Consider the following 21,741-nt stretch of genomic DNA (forward strand, 5'->3'; position numbering starts at 1 on the left):
CGCACCAAGATGAGAACCTTTTCCACTTTAGATTATAAAATTTTCTGGTGGAAGGTTTTCTGGGCTCCAGAACACGAGACACCCCTTCCAAGAGGCCGAGAGCCCGCACAATCACCCGGTCAATATCCAGGCATTGAGAACAAGGGTTTGCAGGTTTGGGTGGCCTGGTCCTGGGTGATGAGGTCCGGAGCCATCCCCAATCTGATCAGGGGGCACAAGGCCAAGTCCCGAAGGGTCGGAAACCAGACATGACGGGGCCAGCAGGTGGCGATCAGAATCATGGTGCAGCTTCTGGAGTGTTTTCGAAATGAGAGGAAGCAGAGAGTAGGCGTACAGCAACCCAGTGAATCGAGAAAGCATCCGTTACCGATCCCTCACTACTCCGGCCAAGAGAGCAGAAGTGACGCACCTGCCTGTTTTCCAAGGAGGCGAAGAAGTCTATGTCCAGGATCCCTCAGGAGTAAAAGATCCGGTTCGCTACCTGTTGATTGAATGACCACTCATGGGGCCAGAACGCCCGGCTCAAGGCATCGCTAGGGTGTTGTCCACCCCCAAGAGGTACACTGCCTGGAGGGTGATGCCGTTTTTGATGGCCCACGACCAAATGTGGGCCGCCTCCCGACAGAGGGGGGGAAGAATCCCGTTCCCCGTTTGTTTAGGTACAACATGGCAGTAGCAGCAGTGCACCCTTCGGCCGTGAATGGGCTTTGGGCACCGGAGCCGGCTGCATCAGCAGAATACTGAGCAGCATATCAAGCCATTCCAGTAATGCCACAAGCACCAGTAGAGCAGGCTCTTGCAACGGTGGTGGTACCGGTGGAACCGGAGGCTCGAAGCCCTGCAGGGCCCAGCCGACCAACTGCGAACACCTAACTCTTCTTCAAAGATAGACTAGGATAAAGCAGCTTGAGGAGGAGCAGGTGGAATCGGGACGTCCCCTGGAGCAGAGAGGCACCGAGCCCTCCACCGGTGTCCATGGGGGTCGGAGGGAATTGCTTCCTCTGCTCTCAACCGCTTCATGGGAGGCACAGATGTCAATGCCTACCCACGGTCTGGCTTAGATGATGAGGATGATTGATGACTATTTCTTCGACCCGTCTCGATAGTCAACATAGTCCTTTGCCTGGAACCAATGGCGGGGAGCCCGAACGAGAAAGGGACAACAAAGATCATAATCTGTCCCCTGCATCAAGATCGGGGCCGGGAGCAAATGAGGGGGCAGTCCCTATGGAGGTCCCCCATGGCTGAGGACGGATCCGACCACTTGGACCCGAAAAGTTCTTCCATCTTATCAAGGCGGGCCCGACAACCCTTGGGGTCATCTGCACACAGAGATCGCAACCACTGATGTCATGGGATACCCCCAGGCAGAAGACAGACCTCGTGGGGGTCTGTGATAGACATAGTCCGGGGGCACTGGCGAAAGCTGGTCGAAGCCATGGAAAAAGAAATATACAGCACACGGTCGCTGGGCACTGGGGAAGGAAACTGTCAGCGATCAACCGCAAAGGCACGAGGGACTTACCAGATCGCGGGAGGGAAACTGAAGAATAAGCGAGGGACCCTACACAATGTGTGGAAGGAAAAGTTCCGAAACTGTATAAAAAAACTGCCAAAAAAAATAAAGAGCGCAAGCTCCGCAACCACCGCAACCACAAGGCAACAGCTTCACTAAAAAGAAGAGAGACTGAAGAGGGACCCCGTGTGGAAGCTTGGTTAGCGGCATGCTTAATGTGCCTGTCAAACTTTCTAGAAACTTTGACAAATGTTTTCTATGCCGGGCTTCATCGGATGATGTCACCCATGTGTGAGGACTACCATCCTGCTTGTCCTTGGAGAAAAGTAGAGGATAATGATTGAATACAGATGTGAATCACAGACTATATTAAAAGGGTGATATGAAGGAGAAGGGAGGTGATGTGTTAAGAGATAAGAAACCAACTTAAGTAGTCAAATCAATCTAATAAGGAGTCATAAAAAAAGTTCTAAACTGAAAAGGTTTTTCTATTTAAAACTGTTTATTGCTCAACATACATTAGTTTCTGATACACATCAAGCAATATACAATCAAGAGTCATAGACAACAATAATTATAATTTGTTATAACCACAGAACATAGATAGCGGATCAAACACATTTCATTAAGCTCAAATCCTTTTTGAAAAGCCATGTGCCTGTCCACACCATCTTTCAGGGATACTGCTCCCTCTATGGGAATAGCTATGCACTTTGACAGTTGTGACACAACCTTATCCAATTTATAAGCCAAATATTACAGGACCATATCTTCCTTTGGTTGTTCTGATCAGCTTGAAAATACTTCAGAATGGTCCCTTTCTCTATAACCTCTTACTTCTAGAGTGACTAGGAAGTTATTTTGGATACAGAAAGCTTGCCTAAAACAGAATCTGTTCTCCTGTTCTCATAAGAATAGAGATCCTTCTCTGAATGAGGCCAGAAATTGCAGACACTAAAAGTAGAAAGCAGACTAAAAAAGTATAGGTCCCTCCCCCTTCTTTGCATAAGACAAAACATTTGGAGCTGTTTTATCTTAATTGGAGGTATCCCCTAAAATGCACATTGAGCTCATACACAAAAAGATCCAAGATCTCAGTATCGCCAAGAATCCTGATTCACGCCTATCCTCTTGCAGGGGATCTTCTTGTTCTCTTAAGCTATCTCATCACAGACCAGACATACTGATCTGGTACTAACAGGATACATCTCAAACGGGCCGATACAGTACAGGGCACTCTGGCGAAGCACACAGTTAACCCGCGATTGGACGCGTGTTTTGGACACTCTAGCTTTACCCCTTATTCAGTAAGGGGTAATAGCGCGTCCAAAATGCGCGTCCAACCCCCCACCCGAACCTAATAGTGCCCACAACATGAAAACGCATGTTGATGACCCTATTAGGTATTCCCGCGCGATACAGATAGTAAAATGTGCAGCCAAGCCACACATTTTACTTTCTGAAATTAGCACCTACCCAAAGGTAGGCGCTATATTCTCCGGGCACCGGGAAAGTGCACAGAAAAGCACCCTCTGACTTAATATCATGGCAATATTAAGTCGGAGGTCCCGAAGAGTAAAAAAAAGTAAAAAAAAAAAAAAATAGAAAAAAAAAATTTTAAATAGGCCCGCGGCTCGAAAACTGGACGCTCAATTTTGCCGGCGTCTGGTTTCCGAACCCGTGGTTGTCAGCGGGCTCGAGAACAGACGCCGGCAAAATTGAGCGTTGGCTGTCAAACCCTCTGACAGCCACCGCTCCTGTCAAAAAAGAGGCGCTAGGGACGCGCTAGTGCCCTAGCGCTTCTTTTTACCGCCGGCCCTAATTAAAATAAATTAAAATACTGAATCGCGCATACAGGAGAGCGGCCTGTGCGCGCGCTAGGAGAGCGGGCATTCGCCCGCTCTCCCGCGTTTTTACTGTATCAGCCCGAAAGCGTAAATTATGCAAAAACCATCATCCAAAAACAAAAAGAACGTGAGTGGATAACAAACATTACATATAAATAATCCAGCACAGTTATTTCTGGTTTAGAGCCACTATGCGAATTTGAAGATAGCACCCTGATGAAGAACTATTCAGGCCGATACAGTACAGTGCGCTCTGACGGAGCGCACTGTTAGCCTGCTATTGGACTCGCATTTTCCCTTATCCCTTATTCAGTAAGGGGAGGAAAACGCGCGTCCAACCCGCGGCACCTAATAGCGCCGCGGGTATACGCGCAGGATACAGAAAGTAAAATGTGCAGCCAAGCCGCACATTTTACTTTCAGAAATTAGCGCCGATCCAAAGGTCGGCGCTAATTTCTTCCGGCACCGGGAAAGTACACAGAAAAGCAGTAAAAACTGCTTTTCTGTGCACCTTCCGACTTAATATCATAGCGATATTAAGTCTGAGGTCCCGAAGAGTAAAAAAAAAGTAAAAAAAAAAAAATTTGAATTCGGCCCGCGGGCTGTTGGGCCGAAAACCGGACGCTCAATTTTGCCGGTGTCCAGTTTCCGAGCCCGTGGCTGTCAGCGGGCTCGAGAACCAACGCCAGCAAAATTGAGCGCCAGCTGTCAAACCCGCTGACAGACGCCGCTCCTGTCAAAAAGGAGGCGCTAGGGGCCGGTGCGCGTGCCGGGAGAGCGGGTGTTCGTCCGCTCTCCCGCGGACTTTACTGAATCGGCCTCATTGTTTGAAATACAGACCTGCATCAGGCTGAGAAGAGATGGGCATTCTTTGGAAAAACTACCTTGTGGTGAATATTTGTTGTTTACTGCCATGTGCGAGTCTGTACAAGATAAGTTTTTGGACTATTTGTCCTGAGAAAATAGTGGTTACTTTATATTACATTTATACAGCATAATATTGAAAAAGGAAAGAAAAAATTGGGAGATATTGGTAGACCTATGATTATATATAAGGCTGAAGACAGTTAAAATATTTAATTACCTTTTCCTGATGACGCCTATTATGATGGTCTAACTTATTATGAAAATAACTAATGGAATACATCGATTCTTTACAATCTGGACAGGGACAACCCCTAGCCCTCCTTTTGCTCTCATATTTATTCTCCAAGAGGAAAAACAAAGGAGTTCTTTAACAAAACTGAATATTGGGTATTTCTTAAAAGCTGAAGTTGCCTTAGCACTGCTTTGCTACCACAGCCCTTTTGGTCAGGAAATCAAATCAAGACAATGCAGCTAGCCAGTGTCTGCTAAGTCCAGAAAGTCCAATTACCTTGCAGCATTTCTATCCATTCTTGTGATCACAGAAAAAAAAAAAGATAAGTGACTGCAGTGAGGTTGAAAGCCCAGCGCCACAATCCCATGGCTCCTTTCAAGCGCTGATGCAGTCTTCTCTATCAGACTTAGTACATGATCTGCCCATATCTTCAGACAGGCCTCAGCTGCATCATGGGAAACACTGGCCCACCCATACATAGAACGAACTGCAGCACATGTCACAAAATGTTACCAAAACAGCCTAATATACTTTTACTTTACAGATAAGTAATTCACAAGTGCAAAGGTAACCTATTACTAGGTAGTATTACCCACTTTAGCATATACCATCAGCCCTGCATATTTGCCAGCTACATGATTATTGCAGGAGATTCTCGATGCACAAGCAACTTAATATTGAGAGAAAAGGAAGCAAACTAACTGAATTCACAGCTACAATTTAAACACATCTGTTGATATACCAATAGGTAAACTGGCATTTCCACAAGTATTTTAAAAACCAATTTTAATTGTTAAAGTTACACCTCTTCAAAAAAAATGTTTAGGTGCACTGGAGCATAATCCTTATGGAAAAATATCTTGCTGCAAGCTGAAGCTATTGACATAACTAAGTGAAATACATTTTATAATTGTAATGACGTTCATGTTTCATTGGGCCTGACAGCTGCTCATGAAAATCCCTTTCCATGTTCCATGTCCATCTGCCATTTTAAGCTGTTGAAGTCACTAAAAAATTCTTCAAGTGTAAAAGGACAAGTTCCTCTTATACCCAGTCAAGCACAGGGCTGCATTTGCTCACTCAATTGCCTTGTGCAAGAATCTGAAAATACTTGAAACTTGAGCATCAGACTAAGAAGCCAGGAGAAAAATGTACTTTTCCTTGCGACTCATTTTTTGCTTTGTTTTGACTTTTTTTTTTTTTTTTTTTTTTTAACTTTCAGCTACCTTTTTTACTCTCACATTTAAATTTTGGATATTCGTTTTCCTTTTTTTTTTTTTTTGGTTTTGTCTATTTAGAAGGGAGTTTGGGTTTGGAGAATATTTTCTATTTGTATTTTTTTTTTTGTTTTAGTTTGATTTTTCCCCCTCTCCCCAAGGCTTTCTTCCCACTACTTCCCACCTACATGCACAGCAGCAGCTCCTCTATGCCAAGAACTGGCAGCACCTGCTCTCTTCTAGCCTACAACAATGCAACAGTTGCTTCAAAGTCAGCAGCAGGCACCAATTCTTTAGCAACAGGGCAAACTGACACCTGGTAATTTTCCACCACTGGACCACTTGCAAGCTTACAAACTGGAGGTATTTTTATCACAGCCATGAACCAGGAGCATTATTTCTATTTAGTTATAAGCATTTGATATTCTACCTTTTCCTGAAAGGAGGCTCAAGGTGATTTGCCTGTAATGATGGTCTAAGGCATAGAGTACACCATGCTTGAACTGTGATCCCGTATGCATATTCATACAAGCAGGAAGATGGGACAGAGCTGCTGCAGGGGCTATGAGTGCCCTTACCAGTACTAAGTCCAACAATTTAATGTTCTTCTTAGTTTGCAACAATGGGCAGATGGAACGGGGAAGAGGCGGCGGCATGGCTGATGGTGACAGGAAGAGAAGAGAGTGAAAGAGCAGAGATGCAAGTTGAGTTTGCAGATAAGTTGATATTTAGGTATATTGGCCCTCAAACTATCAGCTGCCATCTGTCAGGACTCAGACTTTAGCAATAGGCTGTAGTAGCCACCTACTGCAGCACCCAATTCTACCCAATTTATCATCATCAGACTTCTTGCTGACACTCTTCAGAGCTGTCTTGTTGATAAATTGCTCTGTTATTCACCCTATGTTAATCTGAGTCCAATGGAAGTGTACCTTTCTGTCTGAAGGCACTTAACAATATTAAAAACCTGCACTACCAAGCAACCTCAATGTGCATTAAACCTCCCATTTGGAACCAACCAGTTTTCTCATGAATAGTTATGAAGAAAATACAGTTAGTAAATCAACAGACATTAGGTTTATGTACCCCATTATCTAAATAGCTTTAGGTACTGTCCTTTGGTTTCCAGAAAGCTCCACCTGAATACCAAGTGACTGAAAATACCACAGTACCTAGAGAATTCCAATGTAAAGTCTCCTAAAACACTGCCATTATTCAAAGAAAATTCTTGCAGCACCAATAAATCAATTAAAAGAACCTTACCAAGTTTAATGCTAACAAACATTTCTCTATTATATAAATTCTTCTTGCATCCAATATTTAACATGGTTCCCCCCCCCCCCCCCCCCCCAATACTGAAACTAGCTGTTAAGCCATTATTCCTTTTGGAATTAGGGAATAGGTATCAATATGTGGTGAGGAAAAAGAGAAAAGATCTCTGGGAGAGCAAGAGAAGAGCCGAGGGAAAGGTTGTGCTTCCAACTCCGGTCCTACTTCCTCCTTGGGGTACTCTCCCTTGCCCCCATACTTACCCATCCTCCCAACATACACCCCCCATCCCAAATCAGTTCCCCTTCACTATACAAGTCCACTTTGTCAACAATAGGTGAAGAAGATTAGCAATGCCTTAGATCACATCCTCCCCTTTCTGCCTGGTGCCAGACGCATCCTTTAAGACAATATAATGCCACATGGTTCAAAAAAACATTTCCAGCTCCTGGCAGCAGTGACTAACGCAGATTAACTACCACTCACGTGCTAATGTTGGATAGCTTGGCTGGAAAAGAAAGGATAAAAAGGAATCAGTTGCAGGGAGGAAGACAGACAAGCTTAACCACCCGGTTCCGTATCTCCCACAATTCCACAGGGACCAGGCAACTCCATAGCAAGAGCCAGATTTTGCATCCTTTGCCATATCACAGGAAACCACTGACTGTTATATATAGCTGTAAACGCGTTCACCAAATTTCACTAAGCATTTTTTTAAATTTTAGTTTTAGCTCTCAAATCTGAATCTACAACTTTTCTATAAAAAGATGTTATAATTAATTTAAATTTCCTTTTCCATAATCATGCATAAAAAGATAACCATATTTAGCATTTTCTCAGATTAATTACACTGGCTTCTTACTGCACAATCAAAGTTAATCCAAGAAAGCTATTAGCAGAGTTTTGAAAATATTTTCATGGCTTGTGAGCAGAGCTAAATGGGACCAAGAAAAGGAAAAATCTTCAGCCCTGATCAAGGCCAGGGGCTGTTACCTTACCTTCAACCCAAAAAACAGACCCCAGTGAGAAAACCACAACATAATAGCAGCAGAGGCTGCAAAGAGGAAAATCACAGGGCTGAGGCAAGAGTGGAGGAGGAGACTGAGAAGGCCATATAGGTGCAGTACTTTAGTACATGGCGACAAAGGCATGGAAGAACTTTCAAATTCCTGTGTATTACCTAATGTCTTAAATTGCAATTACTATACACATCTAAAGCTGCAGTACTAGATGTGTAAAGAACATGAATGCATCAAATTAAATCAGTAACAGGTAGGGATGTGCAGAGCAAAATTTTATGTTCATATTTTTTATGTCCGAAAGGGGGTCCCACTTGCGGCCAATATGGACATAAAAAAAATCCAATGAGTTGGGTATATGTACATATGTGCAAAAAAAAAATTTAAACCCCCTCACCCTCCTTAATCCCCCCCCCAGACTTACCACAACTCCCTGGTGATCGAGCGAGGAGTGAGGACGTCATTTCTGCAATCCTTGGCGAGAAGCATGTGACGTCGGTGGCACGTAGAGTGACGCGGCGTCACGTGATTCCCGGCTCGTTCGCGCCGGACGGCTCGTTCGGCCCAAAAAGAACTTTTGGCCAGCTTGGGGGGGTCAGGAGGCCCCCCCAAGCTGGCCAAAAGTTCTTTTTGGGCCGAACGAGCCGTCCGGCGCAAACGAGCCGGGAATCACGTGGCGCCGCGTCACTCAGACGCGACGTCACGTGATTCCCGGCGAGTTCGTTCGGCCCAAAAAGAACTTTTGGCCAGCTTGGGGGGGCCTCCTGACCCCCCCAAGCTGGCCAAAAGTTCTTTTTGGGCCGAACGAGCCGTCCGGCGCGAACTCGCCGGGAATCACGTGGCGCCGCGTCACTCAGACGCGACGTCACGTGATTCCCGGCAAGTTCGCGCCGGACGGCTCGTTCGGCCCAAAAAGAACTTTTGGCCAGCTTGGGGGGGCCTCCTGACCCCCTCAAGCTGGCCAAAAGTTCTTTTTGGGCCGAACGAGCCGTCCGGCGCGAACGAGCTGGGAATCACGTGACGCCGGCGTCACTCGACGTGCCGCCGACGTCACATGCTTCTCGCCAAGGATTGCAGAAATGGCGTCCTCACTCCTCGCTCCATCACCAGGGAGTTGTGGTAAGTCGGGGGGGATTAAGGAGGGTGAGGGGGTTTATATTTTTATTTTGGCTCAACAATCGCGATTTCCCACATATCGAACATATCTATGTTCGATATGTGGGAAATCCGATCGTTTATGTCGAATCAATTTTTTAAGTAAAAAAAAAATATGAGTTGCGTTTTACTAATGCGGTCAATCCGAATGCACACCCCTAGTAACAGGTACTTAAGCACATAATGTTTACAAGAACTGTACTAACTATATTTAAAATAATCTGCCAGTTTCTGGGCTCTATTTCCCTTTAAGGGTCTTATTCCATGGAATTCTCTCCCACTGCTCCAAGGCTAATAATTTCTTACATTTTCACAATTTGGGAATGTAATAATGTGCATTCTATCAAAGCCAGGCACACTGAGGGCGTAGGATTAAAAAAAAAAATCTTTTCCTTTACTGGTAAGTTGCTCTTCAGATTTTTTTTTTTAAACAAGTACCTACACCCATCCAGAGGAGCAACAGTACAGCAGGTACTTAATTTGGGTGGGGGGCGGGCAGGAGAAGACAAGGAGGCATTTCCAAAAAACATTACTATTCTTGTACAAATTAAATAAATCCATAATGGAATAAAAAAGGATCTCAGTGACTTTTAAAAATGCAAATTGAGTTTTCAAAACACAAAAACTAGGAGAGTACTGCTTTTTTAAAAGCTAACAAGTAGCTCATTTCATAAGCTGCATGTCACTGCACAATTCCAATACCAAGATTCTCAAAAATCTTGAATAGGTACAAAATATATACATGACTTAAAATGGTAGAGGCTAAAATAGTCTGTTAAAACATTTCAACTATATATATTAAGTGCTTCTTGCTACATTAAATTTTTTAAAAAAGACAAAAAAAAAAAAAACCTAAAGGCTATAAAGCTCCTATTCAATAAGGCAGGCATTTTTTTTGCCACAGGCAGAAAACCTAAATTCCCTTACTGAACAGGGCTTTAACTTTTTTCCAGCTCTACAAACGATCCATTTACCACACTAACAGCGTTAACGCCTCTTCCTCCCACATGCATTTCTATCCCACAATGGAATTTTGAAAATTATGAAACGTCAACTAAGATTTCTGTGCCTGGTTTATAGCTCACTGCACTGTCAATTATATACGCACAGTGAAAGCATATAGGAGTGTGTACTTTAAACTCCATTTTTTAACTTGTCAAGAATGCAGCACTGAAAAGAATGGCAAGACTGAAATCTGGACAGGAGAGGGTGATATAGCTACCCGAAAGAAGAGAATGTTGGATAAATGAAATTCAACTGCAAACTTGCCTAATTTTTACACCAGCATTAATGTAACTATTCTTTCTCCACATTAAATTTGAGAGCAGCTCATTCAGATGTTTACATTAGTATATTTTCAAACCTTGTGTCAAAACGCTGATAAACAATTTCTAAAGCTGGTATGTACAGCAAAAGGTATTTTTCCCATGACTGTTTAGAAATTATATTCAATTCCAGAAAACAGACAGAGGATTAAAGAACAGTCTTGGGGGTCATAACATCAGACGTGCTCAGCTGATTTGAATACTCTTCCAACTGAGACTCTACAGCCAAAGTCTATAAGCAAAGCACATCAAGCACCACTGTCTGAATTTTCAAGAAACCTCATCGCTCAGTAAAAAAAAAAGTTGGTAACTGCAATTTTTATGGGTTATAGTAAAGCTTGAGGGTAACTGCTCAGAACGGCAGTTACTACCCTTAAGAGAAACATGGGAGAGTAGCCTGCACCAAGTGGCAGTTACTATCTTAAGAAGCGTGCTGGGCAGACTGGATAGACCATTTGCTCCTTGACTGCCGTCATTTCTATGTTCCTATATTGGGTAAAAGTATCACAACTGCATGAATGAAGTCAAACCATCTTCTGTACTAGAACAATTCCTGGTGAACGGGGGGGGGGGGGGGGGGTTACACTACATGTTGCTCCCTTTTGGCAAGTAAAGATCTGCTCTGACATACAGCATGCATACCACAAAATGCATACAAACCAAAGCAGAGACAGATGAGGAAAAAAATGCAGAAACCATCGATATGCACATTCTGTACTTTTGAAAGATGACATAAGGCACTCAAAAGGTTTTTGTTCAATTCTGCTGACAATGCATTGTAAGATCAAATCATGACAATGGAAATGAATCAGAGCATATGTTCTTTGATTAAGAGTGTTCTATTAATTCCCAAATAGTAACTCTTGGGGACATTATATCAAAAGGTATGTCCAAATGTCAGCAAACAATTCCAACAAGCTCTTCAGCTGTTGCTCACTGACCCGAGATGCAGTCTTATTTTGTATGCCTGCCTTTCTGGTTTTCAGTTTGTTATTCAATAGACAAAGTCACTCAAGTTATACTCATTTTGCTTGATAAAAGATGACCTTTATGTCTGAACTACAACATATATTGTACTGCTTAGCAAGAAGTTTGATCTATACAGTTACGAGCTGAATGTATATAACCAAAAAAGCACCATGATGATTTAATTTTATTTTACTTTGTTGTTCCTTGCCTTAAGCCAATGTTAGAAAAAGTCTTTTTTTTTTTTAAACAATTCAGTCTTAAATTTAATGAAAAATAAAACAAGACTACAGTTTCTTGTAAACCGCTTAGAATATTTATGGATGTTCTCTTGCAAACCACTTAGAATTGTAGATAATGCGGTATATAATGTAAAACCAGATTAACAATAAATGTTTTAATAAAGCGAGTATGCCTTTATCCCACCTGCCACGAGGCAAGACGTGGGATATCCCCTTCTGACAGCAAAGCATAGTGTTTTTTGCAGCAGATGCCTACTGTACTTTATTCAGCCTGGATTGTCAAACAGCCTAGTAGTAATACAAGCATAGCAGAAGACTCCGGTCAAACTGTAGATCAAACACAATCAGCATTTGAAAAAAATATTTAGAAAACTTTGGCCACAGCCCAGGCCCTGCCAACATCTCTTCCTATCAGGCTTCAAATTGTGGCACAGAACATATTATACAAATGTTATATTACACTTGTAAACTGCTTTGGGTTGAATTTCATTCAAGCAAGGTGGCATTTATTTACAGGTATTCATATACTGACCTTCCTATATGTATAGTTCAGGGCAGTTCCCAAAATTAAAAACATTCACAGTATGTACAACATACAAAGTACAAAATAAGTTATACATAAAAAATAATTATACTAAATATACTGTTTTAGTATAAAAGAAAATTATAATACCAGAACATGCCAGAAGTTAGCTTTTCAAACCTAATGCCATTTCATGAGGCCAGCTAACTTAAACAGCCAGGTCTTTAAATCCTTTTTAAAGATTCTTAAATCTTTAGCCTTCCATTGATTGTCAGGCATGGTATTCCAGTCTCAGGCCAGCTACTGAAATTGCTCTATCCCAAACTTCATTCAGGTGTGCAGACAGCAGTGAAGGCACACTGAAAATACTTTATTTGATGATGTAAGGGGCCTGGAGGGCGTGTGTAAGTGTAGTGCTATACCAATCCAATTTCTATCTTTGCTAAAAGTCTATTCCACTCATTACGACTGCTAAAATAATTCCTAACACAATAGCAGTGTGGAGGCAGTGCAGGAAAATCTCTCTTCCCCCTCTGCCTCTGGACTAAAGCTTCTGATGGTGGAGGTATGGTGAGCTCAGACTTGCCCACCCCTTGCGACAACTGCGATGACCAGAATAATTTACCACCAAAGTCCTGGGGAAATGTTTTTCTCTCTCTTCTGCACATTGTAATCTTTCCTTATACCACTTTGTTTTACTTTGGTAAAACAGCTGTGCCAATAATGTTTCTGAAAGGTTTTACTGTATTTCTTTCCAAACACCACCCGGCCCCTGGCCCCTCTACCACACTATTTACTTATATTTAGCTCAATTCTTTATAGCTTTGAAAAATCCCCCATGCTACCATCATATTTGTATGTTTGGGCAACATCAATTCCTTCCATAATGTAATCAGAAAAATGTGTGCACATATAGACATACGGTACACACAAAGGGGTTGGCTCAATTAGCAGAAGTTTCTCACCTTGCTCTAATTAAATCCTTTCACGTACAGTTTCATCACAAAGCAAACCTGTTGAGAGGAGCCACTCTAATTAGTCTGGATGTGAACCAGAGCATTCCACCTATTTGCTGAAAATGGTTTATTGCTCAATTCCTGGAAATCAGGTATATCAGTCAACAGGGCTAGAAAAATGCCCAGGAGCCAGGTCACCCAGATGCCTAAGAGTCGGCACCTGCAGAGGGCAGGAGCAGCAGCTGCCGCATCAGAAGAGGCATCAGTAGCTAGGGCAGGAAGGAACTGTAATAGCCCCAAGGCCAGAAAAAGCAGCAACAGACACAGGGAGGAGCAGTGCACAATGTATAAAGTGAGGGGAAAAGGATTTGAGGTGAAAGGATGAAGACAAAGCAAAGAAAATAGATAAAAACAAGAGGGAAAAAGTCACTATAAAGAAAATTTTGGCTGACACCTAAATTTTATAAAATCATTTCTACCCTCGGGCATCCAGATCACCTGAATATCTGGTGACTACAGTTCAGAAAAGCAAAAAAAAAAAAAGCAAACAAAACATTTCCTACAAAATAGCAACAAAAGAAAAAGGGGTGAAAAACAAAAGTAGGTATCTAAGTTTTGACTGAGATTTTAGTTTTCTAAATATATTTCCATCCCTGTACATAAGACTAAGTTAAGTAACTTAGTGCAAGGGGAAAAAGTGTGACAATCTAGCATAAAAATTCATTATGATTTGTGGAGCAGCTTATTTGTCAGGTCAGCTAAAATGTTAAATAAACCTAAGTTGTGCGGTGGCAATATGTCTGGTTAGCATTCCAGGAAAAAAAACCACACCACCCAATTTGGCAAAAAGGAACTATGCATTCTCTTGTGCATTTTCCTAATGCCATTGAATCATGATGCAAACTAATGCCTAATGAGCAATTTCTGAACATACAAGTTGAATTCACGCAGACTTCTCTATAAATATACACAATGCAAAACTTTTCAGGAAGTGGCTGGTGCTCTGGACTAAAAACTGATGTGTGATTCCACACACACACACACACAAACATGTAGTTTTAAAGAACATACAGCAACAAAAAATATTACTAGTTCAGTTTATTTAAAATTACTCTATGCTAAGCTATAAAATAAAGGACATGCAGGATTCCTCCAGTGATATTCCCTACCACTCTTGGCAAACAAGTTATTCTTTTACCACTTTCTGCACTCTGTCATACAGCATCCTCTTTCTTTCGTCACATCTAAGTATGTATGTACTACTGCTATATAATACCAAAGTACAACATCATTATAATGCAAGATGCACAGAGGCAACAACTATCAAAAGACAACCACTAACTGCTTAAAAATGTACTGAAATGAATATACCAAACTGACAGTACCTAGAATTATTTAGCAACCATATACATATAGTGGAACAGCTGAATGCTCAGCTTCTGATAAGCATGTTTCATGCAACTCCCAAATAGATTTCATTTGAAAAACTAGTGTTGCTATCAACCTGTAATCTTAATTAAATACTGCAGAATGCTGTAATTAAATTTTAATACAATCTGTACACTGCACAATTCAGCTCGTTATACCAAAAAACACAGCTATCTTTTTCAGAAGCAACAGCTCTGGATGTACCTAAGAAAAAGATTTTTGAAACTCATGTTATGAATATACGTTAAGGCAAAAAATGCTAAATAAAATATTAATGTGCTACAATTCCAGTTGGAGAAAAGACAGTAATCTTCAGCTTCTCAGGAATGTTCATATTTTGCTCATTAGGGGAAGCACTGCTATGTGACAAATTAACATCTGTCAACTCAACTTCTACAAAATAAGAATATATATTGCTATAAGATTAATCTTCATGACATGAATTAGTATGAACGGAAATCAACTATCTAGTTTACCACACAAGTTGACAATTTGTTTTGGTCCTACTCAAGCCAGGAAAGGAGGCGCAATCCACCCATTACATTAGTCTGGATTTCTGCAAGCTAGCCCTTCTTTTCCTACACTTGGCAACTACTCCCTGTTCAATTTACTCTTATCTAGATAAGCAATACTAAAAGATAATAGATATGGCTCTAAGTAACCTACAATAAACATTATCACACGATTATATAAACAAATCCCAGCATACTGTGCTACGTTTCCCTGATTTAAACCAAGAATGTGTCTGTCAGGCTAGAAGCACAAGAGCTTGGCATCAATAAAATTCTCTTGTTTCTTAACTGGATTCATTAGCAATAACTGCTTCTCAAACTGAAATCAAGTGGATCAGCTAGTGTTTCTCAGATGTGGTCATCAATAGCTTTTTTTGTGGCTGCCACAGATAAAGGAGTTAGCTGAAGTTTACTAAGTTAGGAAAAATTCATATGCAGCCACTGGTGGTCACACTGCAAGTCTACTAAAGATTTTGGGATATACTTTCCTGATATAGCTTGTAGTCAAAAAAGTTAAATAGTAAAATAAGTAAGCACAACTCAGATACCAGTCACACACAACACACCATTCACTACTATAGATAATATATAAGCAAACAATTGGGGACATGGGAGATCCTGAGAAGACACCCACAACAGGTGGAAGTGACTATCATGATTAAAATAGCTTGTCACAGCCAGATTAGAGATGTTGCATGCAACTAAACTGCCTAAAACCATGAGGGCTTGGTGTGACAAGCAAGTCCCTAAAGGAGTTCAAATTTGAAAGCAAAGTACATGCGTGTGTTTATAGAGATGTAGATATAGCTACACAATATGGACTTAAAAAGATATATTACTATCACTTATTACTTCTGAAGATTATAGTATCCATACAATAAAATCAGTCAAGCTCTTCCATATCTCCAACCCAAACCTGAAGGTGATTTGAACTGACTTGCATATTTCTTAGGCACTGTAGTTATAAATAGATTTGGATTTTGAGGATAATAAGTCTATAAATGCCAACTATTGAGTTTTCATGTCAGCTATGTAAACGTATCTATTCTCGCTGTAGAATGTGTATACTTACATCATGCATCTTTCTTTCCTCAGAACTGAAAGATATTTGCACAATATTTTCATAAAGAACTATTTCACCTTCAAAATCCACCCAAAAGGGGAATCAAATTTTGTATTTATATTCTAGGTGAAAACAATTCACAACAAGATACAATTACATTAATTCCGTTCCAAAACTGCTGATTTAAAACGGAGGAAGTTTTTAAAGAAGAAATGTGAATATTTGTGCTGTAAACATAAAAGTTTAGAAATTCCCTTGCTTGAATGATGTGGGAAAATGAATGCAGTTTTAAAGGGTTTTTTTAGAATGCACAGATATGGTATAAAAAAAGTTTAAATTGGGGGTACAAGTCCACATTAATTCAAGTTACAAACTGTTTCTACCACAAACAATTACAGGAAGCACAGCCCTTCCATGGACAGGAAAGACCCCATTCCTGTAGGTTTGCTCAAGTCGGATAAAAACAATGACTTCCTGGTCATTATGATGTCCATTTTAAACATCCCTGCTAATGCACAAAAAGAAACAATTATGCCTCTAAAGGCAGAAACCTAGGCAGAGTCAAGACCTACGTCGATTGAGCGTGCAGCTTAACTAGTAAGAATATTCCGTCTAGTAATTCAAACTAAATATTTTTTAAATTGCTAAAATTGAGTACCCAGTGCAGCACATATTTGGGCTATGGATTGCTGAATTTCCAATTCACTGTTCTGCAATTAACTAAATACATTACTGGTCCAGACTGTATGAAGAGCAGACACACAAAAAATACTCTGGGCCAGCACATAAATGTTAGTCTAAAGTCTGAAATTTCTGTGTTCAATCAGAAGGGAAAAAATTGAAACTAACCCACTCCACCCCCCCCCCCCCCTTCTTTTACAGCTAGAGTTAAATGAAAACCACCATTAGGACACCCTTAAAATGCCCTGTTTAAATATGAAGGCCTATGTATATACACATACATATAGTGAAAACTATTGCTTCATTTCTTCTCATTTTGTTTAGTGCTTCAGATACTTCCTGAAAGCACGTTTTCCTACACTAGAAGAAAAGCAATATCTATCACAAAGTTTAGTTGTTTTGTCATTTTGACTACAATTATACTCTTCCTAAACAAAAATATATTAAACCTATTCTCTTTCTACATTGGGAAACAGATCAGTATACTCTGAAATGTTAAGAAAGCTCTAAATGTTTGAGACTTAAAAACGTATGGAAACCAAAACATTTTCTGTTGTGGAAAACCAAACCTTTAATTAAAGAAGCTATTCATTTCAAATACTGTTTCTATTTAGGAGTAACGGTAAGTTGTTGAGTCAAATTTCACTTCCAGCATTTTACATGTGATCTAGGCCTTCTATAAAAATTTTGATCGAAACCTTAAAATTGAATACTTTGTTTACAGACCCCTTTTTAGCAATTATACCAGCTAATATATTTAAGAGAAAAACATGAAGAGTCAAACTTTTGGTCAGATTCATCTAGGTTTGTTTATTCATATTCAATATTTTTGTTTTACTAAAGATCCCAATTTAGAACAAGGTTAGAAGGAACTGTTTCAAAAGACATCCTCTTAAAGAAATAACTGGCGCCCCTTAGTGTTCAGTTGGAAGCTTTGTGAAAGTTTACCACTTAAATACAACATTTTTTCGACATTCCAGAAAAGTTTATCTGCGTCCTCAACTACTTTCTCCAAACAGCAAAAGCCAGAACATCAGGGGCTGCTTAAATTATACCGGCCAAGCAGATCATTATTTTAAAAAAATGAAGTCTTATTCAACTGTCAGCCCTAATCTGCAGTAGATTTTTCCCAAGAAAACCTTGTACTTGTTGAATAAGAATCATTCAAACTGGCTTGAAGGACTGAGGCCCTTCCACTGATGAACGTAACCTGAAGGCTATTTCTCTAATGTCCTTCAACGCTAGAAAGACGTTCTTTCCTTTGTTCCGAGTTTTGTTGAGCCCTCCCAGCTCGGTTTCTGATAGCTCCTTTTTTAAGAATAAAAGAGCATATCCCCCCCTCTAAGATTTAATTTGTACAACACCCTGGCATCTGGGTCCAACTTTCTAGCCTAAGATTAAAACAGGAAAATCCCTCGAGTCAGGTTTTGAAAAAGGTGGGAAGGCTGCTTTCTCAAAGCTTAAAATCAGAAAATATTTCAATCCCCTCCCCATCAGCTTCTCTACACAACAATAAATTTGGGCTGGTTAGAGATAAAATGTATAAACATACACTAAATTTATAAACAAAACTTTCCTAGGCCAACTTTCTCTTTATAGTAAATGTGTGGGAGGGGGTTCGTGTCCCTACTTTCCTAAAAATCTCTCAACATTTTTCTGCTCATCTCTCCAAGCACATTTTCCTTAATCCAATTCTTTGAAATGTTCCCCAAAACCACCCCCGTTCAAGCAGGAGAAGAGCGCTATGGGCAAACCCCCCACCCCCACACACGTATTTCCTGGAAGTTTTAGTTTCCAACAATTGGAGTTAAAAAAAAAAATTATAAACTGCAGAAAAAATTCTCTCATTCAGAGGCCTGTGAGATCTCGAAAGCTCATGTACTGTAACAACTTTTTTTTGCTGATCTTTTAAAAAGATGATTACAGCCTACAAAGGCTCCAGTTTTCCCCATGAACAATATTCTGATTACTAAAAAAAAGTCTACATTTCATGTAACAAAAGCAAAAGACTTAATCGCAAACAGGACTCCCTAGTTAGTTTGTGATTCTATGATGGGATTAATGTGTAAAGCTCAACGAAAAGTTTGTCTCTCCCCCCAGCAATTTAACATCAGAAATACAATTTATTCACATCCTGTTGCTGCCTACAATAAAAATGTTTCAAGCCTCCACAATAAAGCACTCATCCTAACCATGCGTCTTACAAAGGTGTCTATAAAAAAGGCAAGTTTAAACAAAATTAAGGCAACATCTCCCCCACACCCAAATTAGTTTTTCAAGAGACCGTTCAACAACAACGTGAACAGAGCTAACAATGCCAGAAATTCCAGACACAAAAAAGGCTGCAGTGTGGGGAGCAGAGCGGCAAGTTAAGAGCCGTCTAAGGGACTGAGATACTTCACATTATTTTGGCAGGATTGTCTCAACCAAAATACCACCCAAGCCCGTTTTAGCACCATCACTATAAAACATTTGCTGGTTTTGAGATGCGTTTGTCCTCCCTCTCATCCCGCAAGTTTACAAAAATATACGTAAGATTAAAAAAAACCTCCGGGGGAGGGGGGGGGGAGAAAGGGAAGTAGGAGAGTTATCAGTTCCACTTCGGCGATAACGAAGCCGAGCGTGGACTGCTGCTCCTGTGATGGTAATTTCTTCCTTTAATTTTAACTGATATGCAATGAGGCCGACCTTCCTCCCCACGATAAAGGGAGAAAAAAAAAAAAGAGGGAGGGGAAACGAGGAGGAGAGCACATTCCTGGGCACTTTGGCTTTCCCCTCCCCCAACCTCTCCCAACTTTTCCTGCGCAACTATCAATCAACTCCAGCCATCTCTCCTACGGAAAAAAAACACGCGTGGCTTTTCAAATGTCCAGGCACCTAGCTAGGGGTTGGGTTTTGGGGGTTGGTTTTTTTTTTTTGGGGGGGGAGGGGTGGTCTGTTTTGTTTTTGTGCGTTACCTTCGTCCAGAAGCCTTTCGAGGTGGTTAAAGATCCCGCAGAAGTTGGGCAGGCTGCTCATGAGCTTCTTGTCGTTCATCAACTGCATCAGATAGTCTGGGGTCGGCTTCGGCTTCTCTTTCGTTTCCATTTCCCCAACCATATTCCAAAAAAACTCCAGGAAAAGATAGCGCACGAGCACAAAAACAGCTAAACACGCGCGCACACACAAAAAATAAAACTAAGAAAAAACAACAATGACGAGGAAGAAGAAATAATATAAAAAGATCTGTATGAAAAGTGTACTTAAAGGGCGGGGGGGGGGGAGGAAGGATAAAAAAAAGAGGAAGGAAACTTAGCCCCCAAAAATATATATTTAAATCACACTTCCCCCTTTCTTCCCCCCCTCCCCCCACCGAGCAGCGACGCTCAGATTTGCTTTCGGCGGCTTTAGAAATCGCTTGCTAGTCGACGGTGGCTTCGTAAAGATATATAATTACAAAAATTCAAAAAAATAAAAATAAAGGAAAGAGAAAAAAAAATGTCTCCCCCCCTTCCACGATTCTCCTAGTTCTTCTCGTTGCTCGCTAGTCTCCCTCAGCAGCGGCGAGAGATCATCGGCGGCTGACTGGGTGCGGAGAGCTGGTGGTTCGTTAGTCGCCTTTCTTTGGCGCTGCTGCTGCCTCCTCTGCCCGCTCCCGCTCCCGCTCGCTCCCGTACAGCCGCTGGAGGCTTCTCACTGGCCGCGCCGCCACCGCCTCCTCCTCCTCCTCCTCCTCCTCCACCAGCAGCGCCGCCACCACCGTCGTCTTCAAGCGCAGTCGCCTCGTTCTCGCTATGGAGGCTGTGGCGCTGCAGGCTCCGCTTCCTTCCCTTCCCTCTCGCTCTCTTTCTCTCTTTGCCTTCTCGCCGCACACTTTCCCCTCCCAGGCGCCGTGGCTCCCACCTCTCTAGTTCGGGAGGGAGGGAGGGGGACGAGAGGAGGAAGGAGGTGGCCGTTAATGAGATGAAAGATATTTCCAGGCCGCTCCGCTCCACCCTTCGCCGGAGCGAACTTACACCTCCTTTATTCTGGGCGGGAGGACAGAAAGAGAGCGAGAGATACGTACAAGCTTGGGAGGCCAACACCAGATCTTAAAACATTTTTGAGTTTGCTCGTTCTACTGAACTTGAAAAGGAAGTGGGAGAAGCTGCGCTTGCTTTACTTTACTTTTTAGTGCGGCTTTTGTTTGTTAAGGAGGACGAGGAGTGTCTGGGCGGCGAACTCACAGTGGAATTGCTCAGTCCCGTGTTTCTCTGGCGACTGCGGACCTCTACTGCTCTCCCCCCTCCCCCCAATGATAGCGGTGCCTGGGTTCCTGCTGCGCGGAGACACGCAACCATCTGTAAATCAGGACTGGCCAGGATGGTGCGTGCACCGCGTGCACCACCCCCCAAGAAAATAATTGGAGGGCGGGGTCATAGAGTAGAGGCGCGCGCAACCCCCGGACCTTTGTACGCGTCGGCTCAGGGTTCGGATGGTATGCGCTAGGAAAGCTCCTTAGCGCCAGATACACAAACATTCCAACTACCCTGGTTCCGCTTTTCGTTTGACTGGACTGAGGGGGCGGGGTTCAATGCACGCAGAGCTCTCACGTGACCGGAGTTCCCGGTGAGCGTGTGCTAAAGCGCGTGCGCATGCTTTTATATATTTTAGATAGATATATATATATATATATATTTTTTATTTTTTTTTTGGCGGGGCTTTTTTTTTTGCTATTGTTTTTGTTATCGTTCTTGTATATATGTCCAGAGCACGATTTCTCTACAACCTCTAAAATGTGGGGAAAAAGGGCGCCTTGGGAAGCGCAGTCCTGAAGTTTCCGTTCTGTCGTTTGAAAATTTTTAAAGCGATGTTTAGAGAAGGGGGAAGTGATATTCAGTTGTACACGTGCTGGCTGCTTTGTTGACGCAGGAACATGTGGATCATGCCTAGTGTTGGCCAGGT

General features: G+C 41.8%; 1 protein-coding gene across 7 annotated transcripts in view; it reads right to left on the reverse strand.

The window, feature by feature from the left end:
• Positions 1–21,112, reverse strand: part of QKI (QKI, KH domain containing RNA binding) — a 730,493-nt gene extending 709,381 nt beyond the window's left edge. For 5 of the 7 annotated variants that reach the window (XR_003855464.1, XM_029594129.1, XM_029594128.1 and 2 more), the window contains exon 1: positions 19,776–19,917. Coding sequence is in view for 6 of the 7 variants with exons in the window: in XM_029594129.1 (XP_029449989.1) it covers positions 19,776–19,917 (142 nt within the window). In the remaining variant the exon portion in view is untranslated. Of the gene's footprint in view, positions 1–19,775 lie in introns of all 7 variants that reach the window. The other 2 variants (XM_029594126.1, XM_029594130.1) reach the window with 2 other exon arrangements.
• Between the last annotated feature and the right edge of the window lie 629 nt (positions 21,113–21,741).

This window comes from Rhinatrema bivittatum, chromosome 3, assembly GCF_901001135.1.
Source record: "Rhinatrema bivittatum chromosome 3, aRhiBiv1.1, whole genome shotgun sequence".
NCBI classification, from domain to species: domain Eukaryota; kingdom Metazoa; phylum Chordata; class Amphibia; order Gymnophiona; family Rhinatrematidae; genus Rhinatrema; species Rhinatrema bivittatum.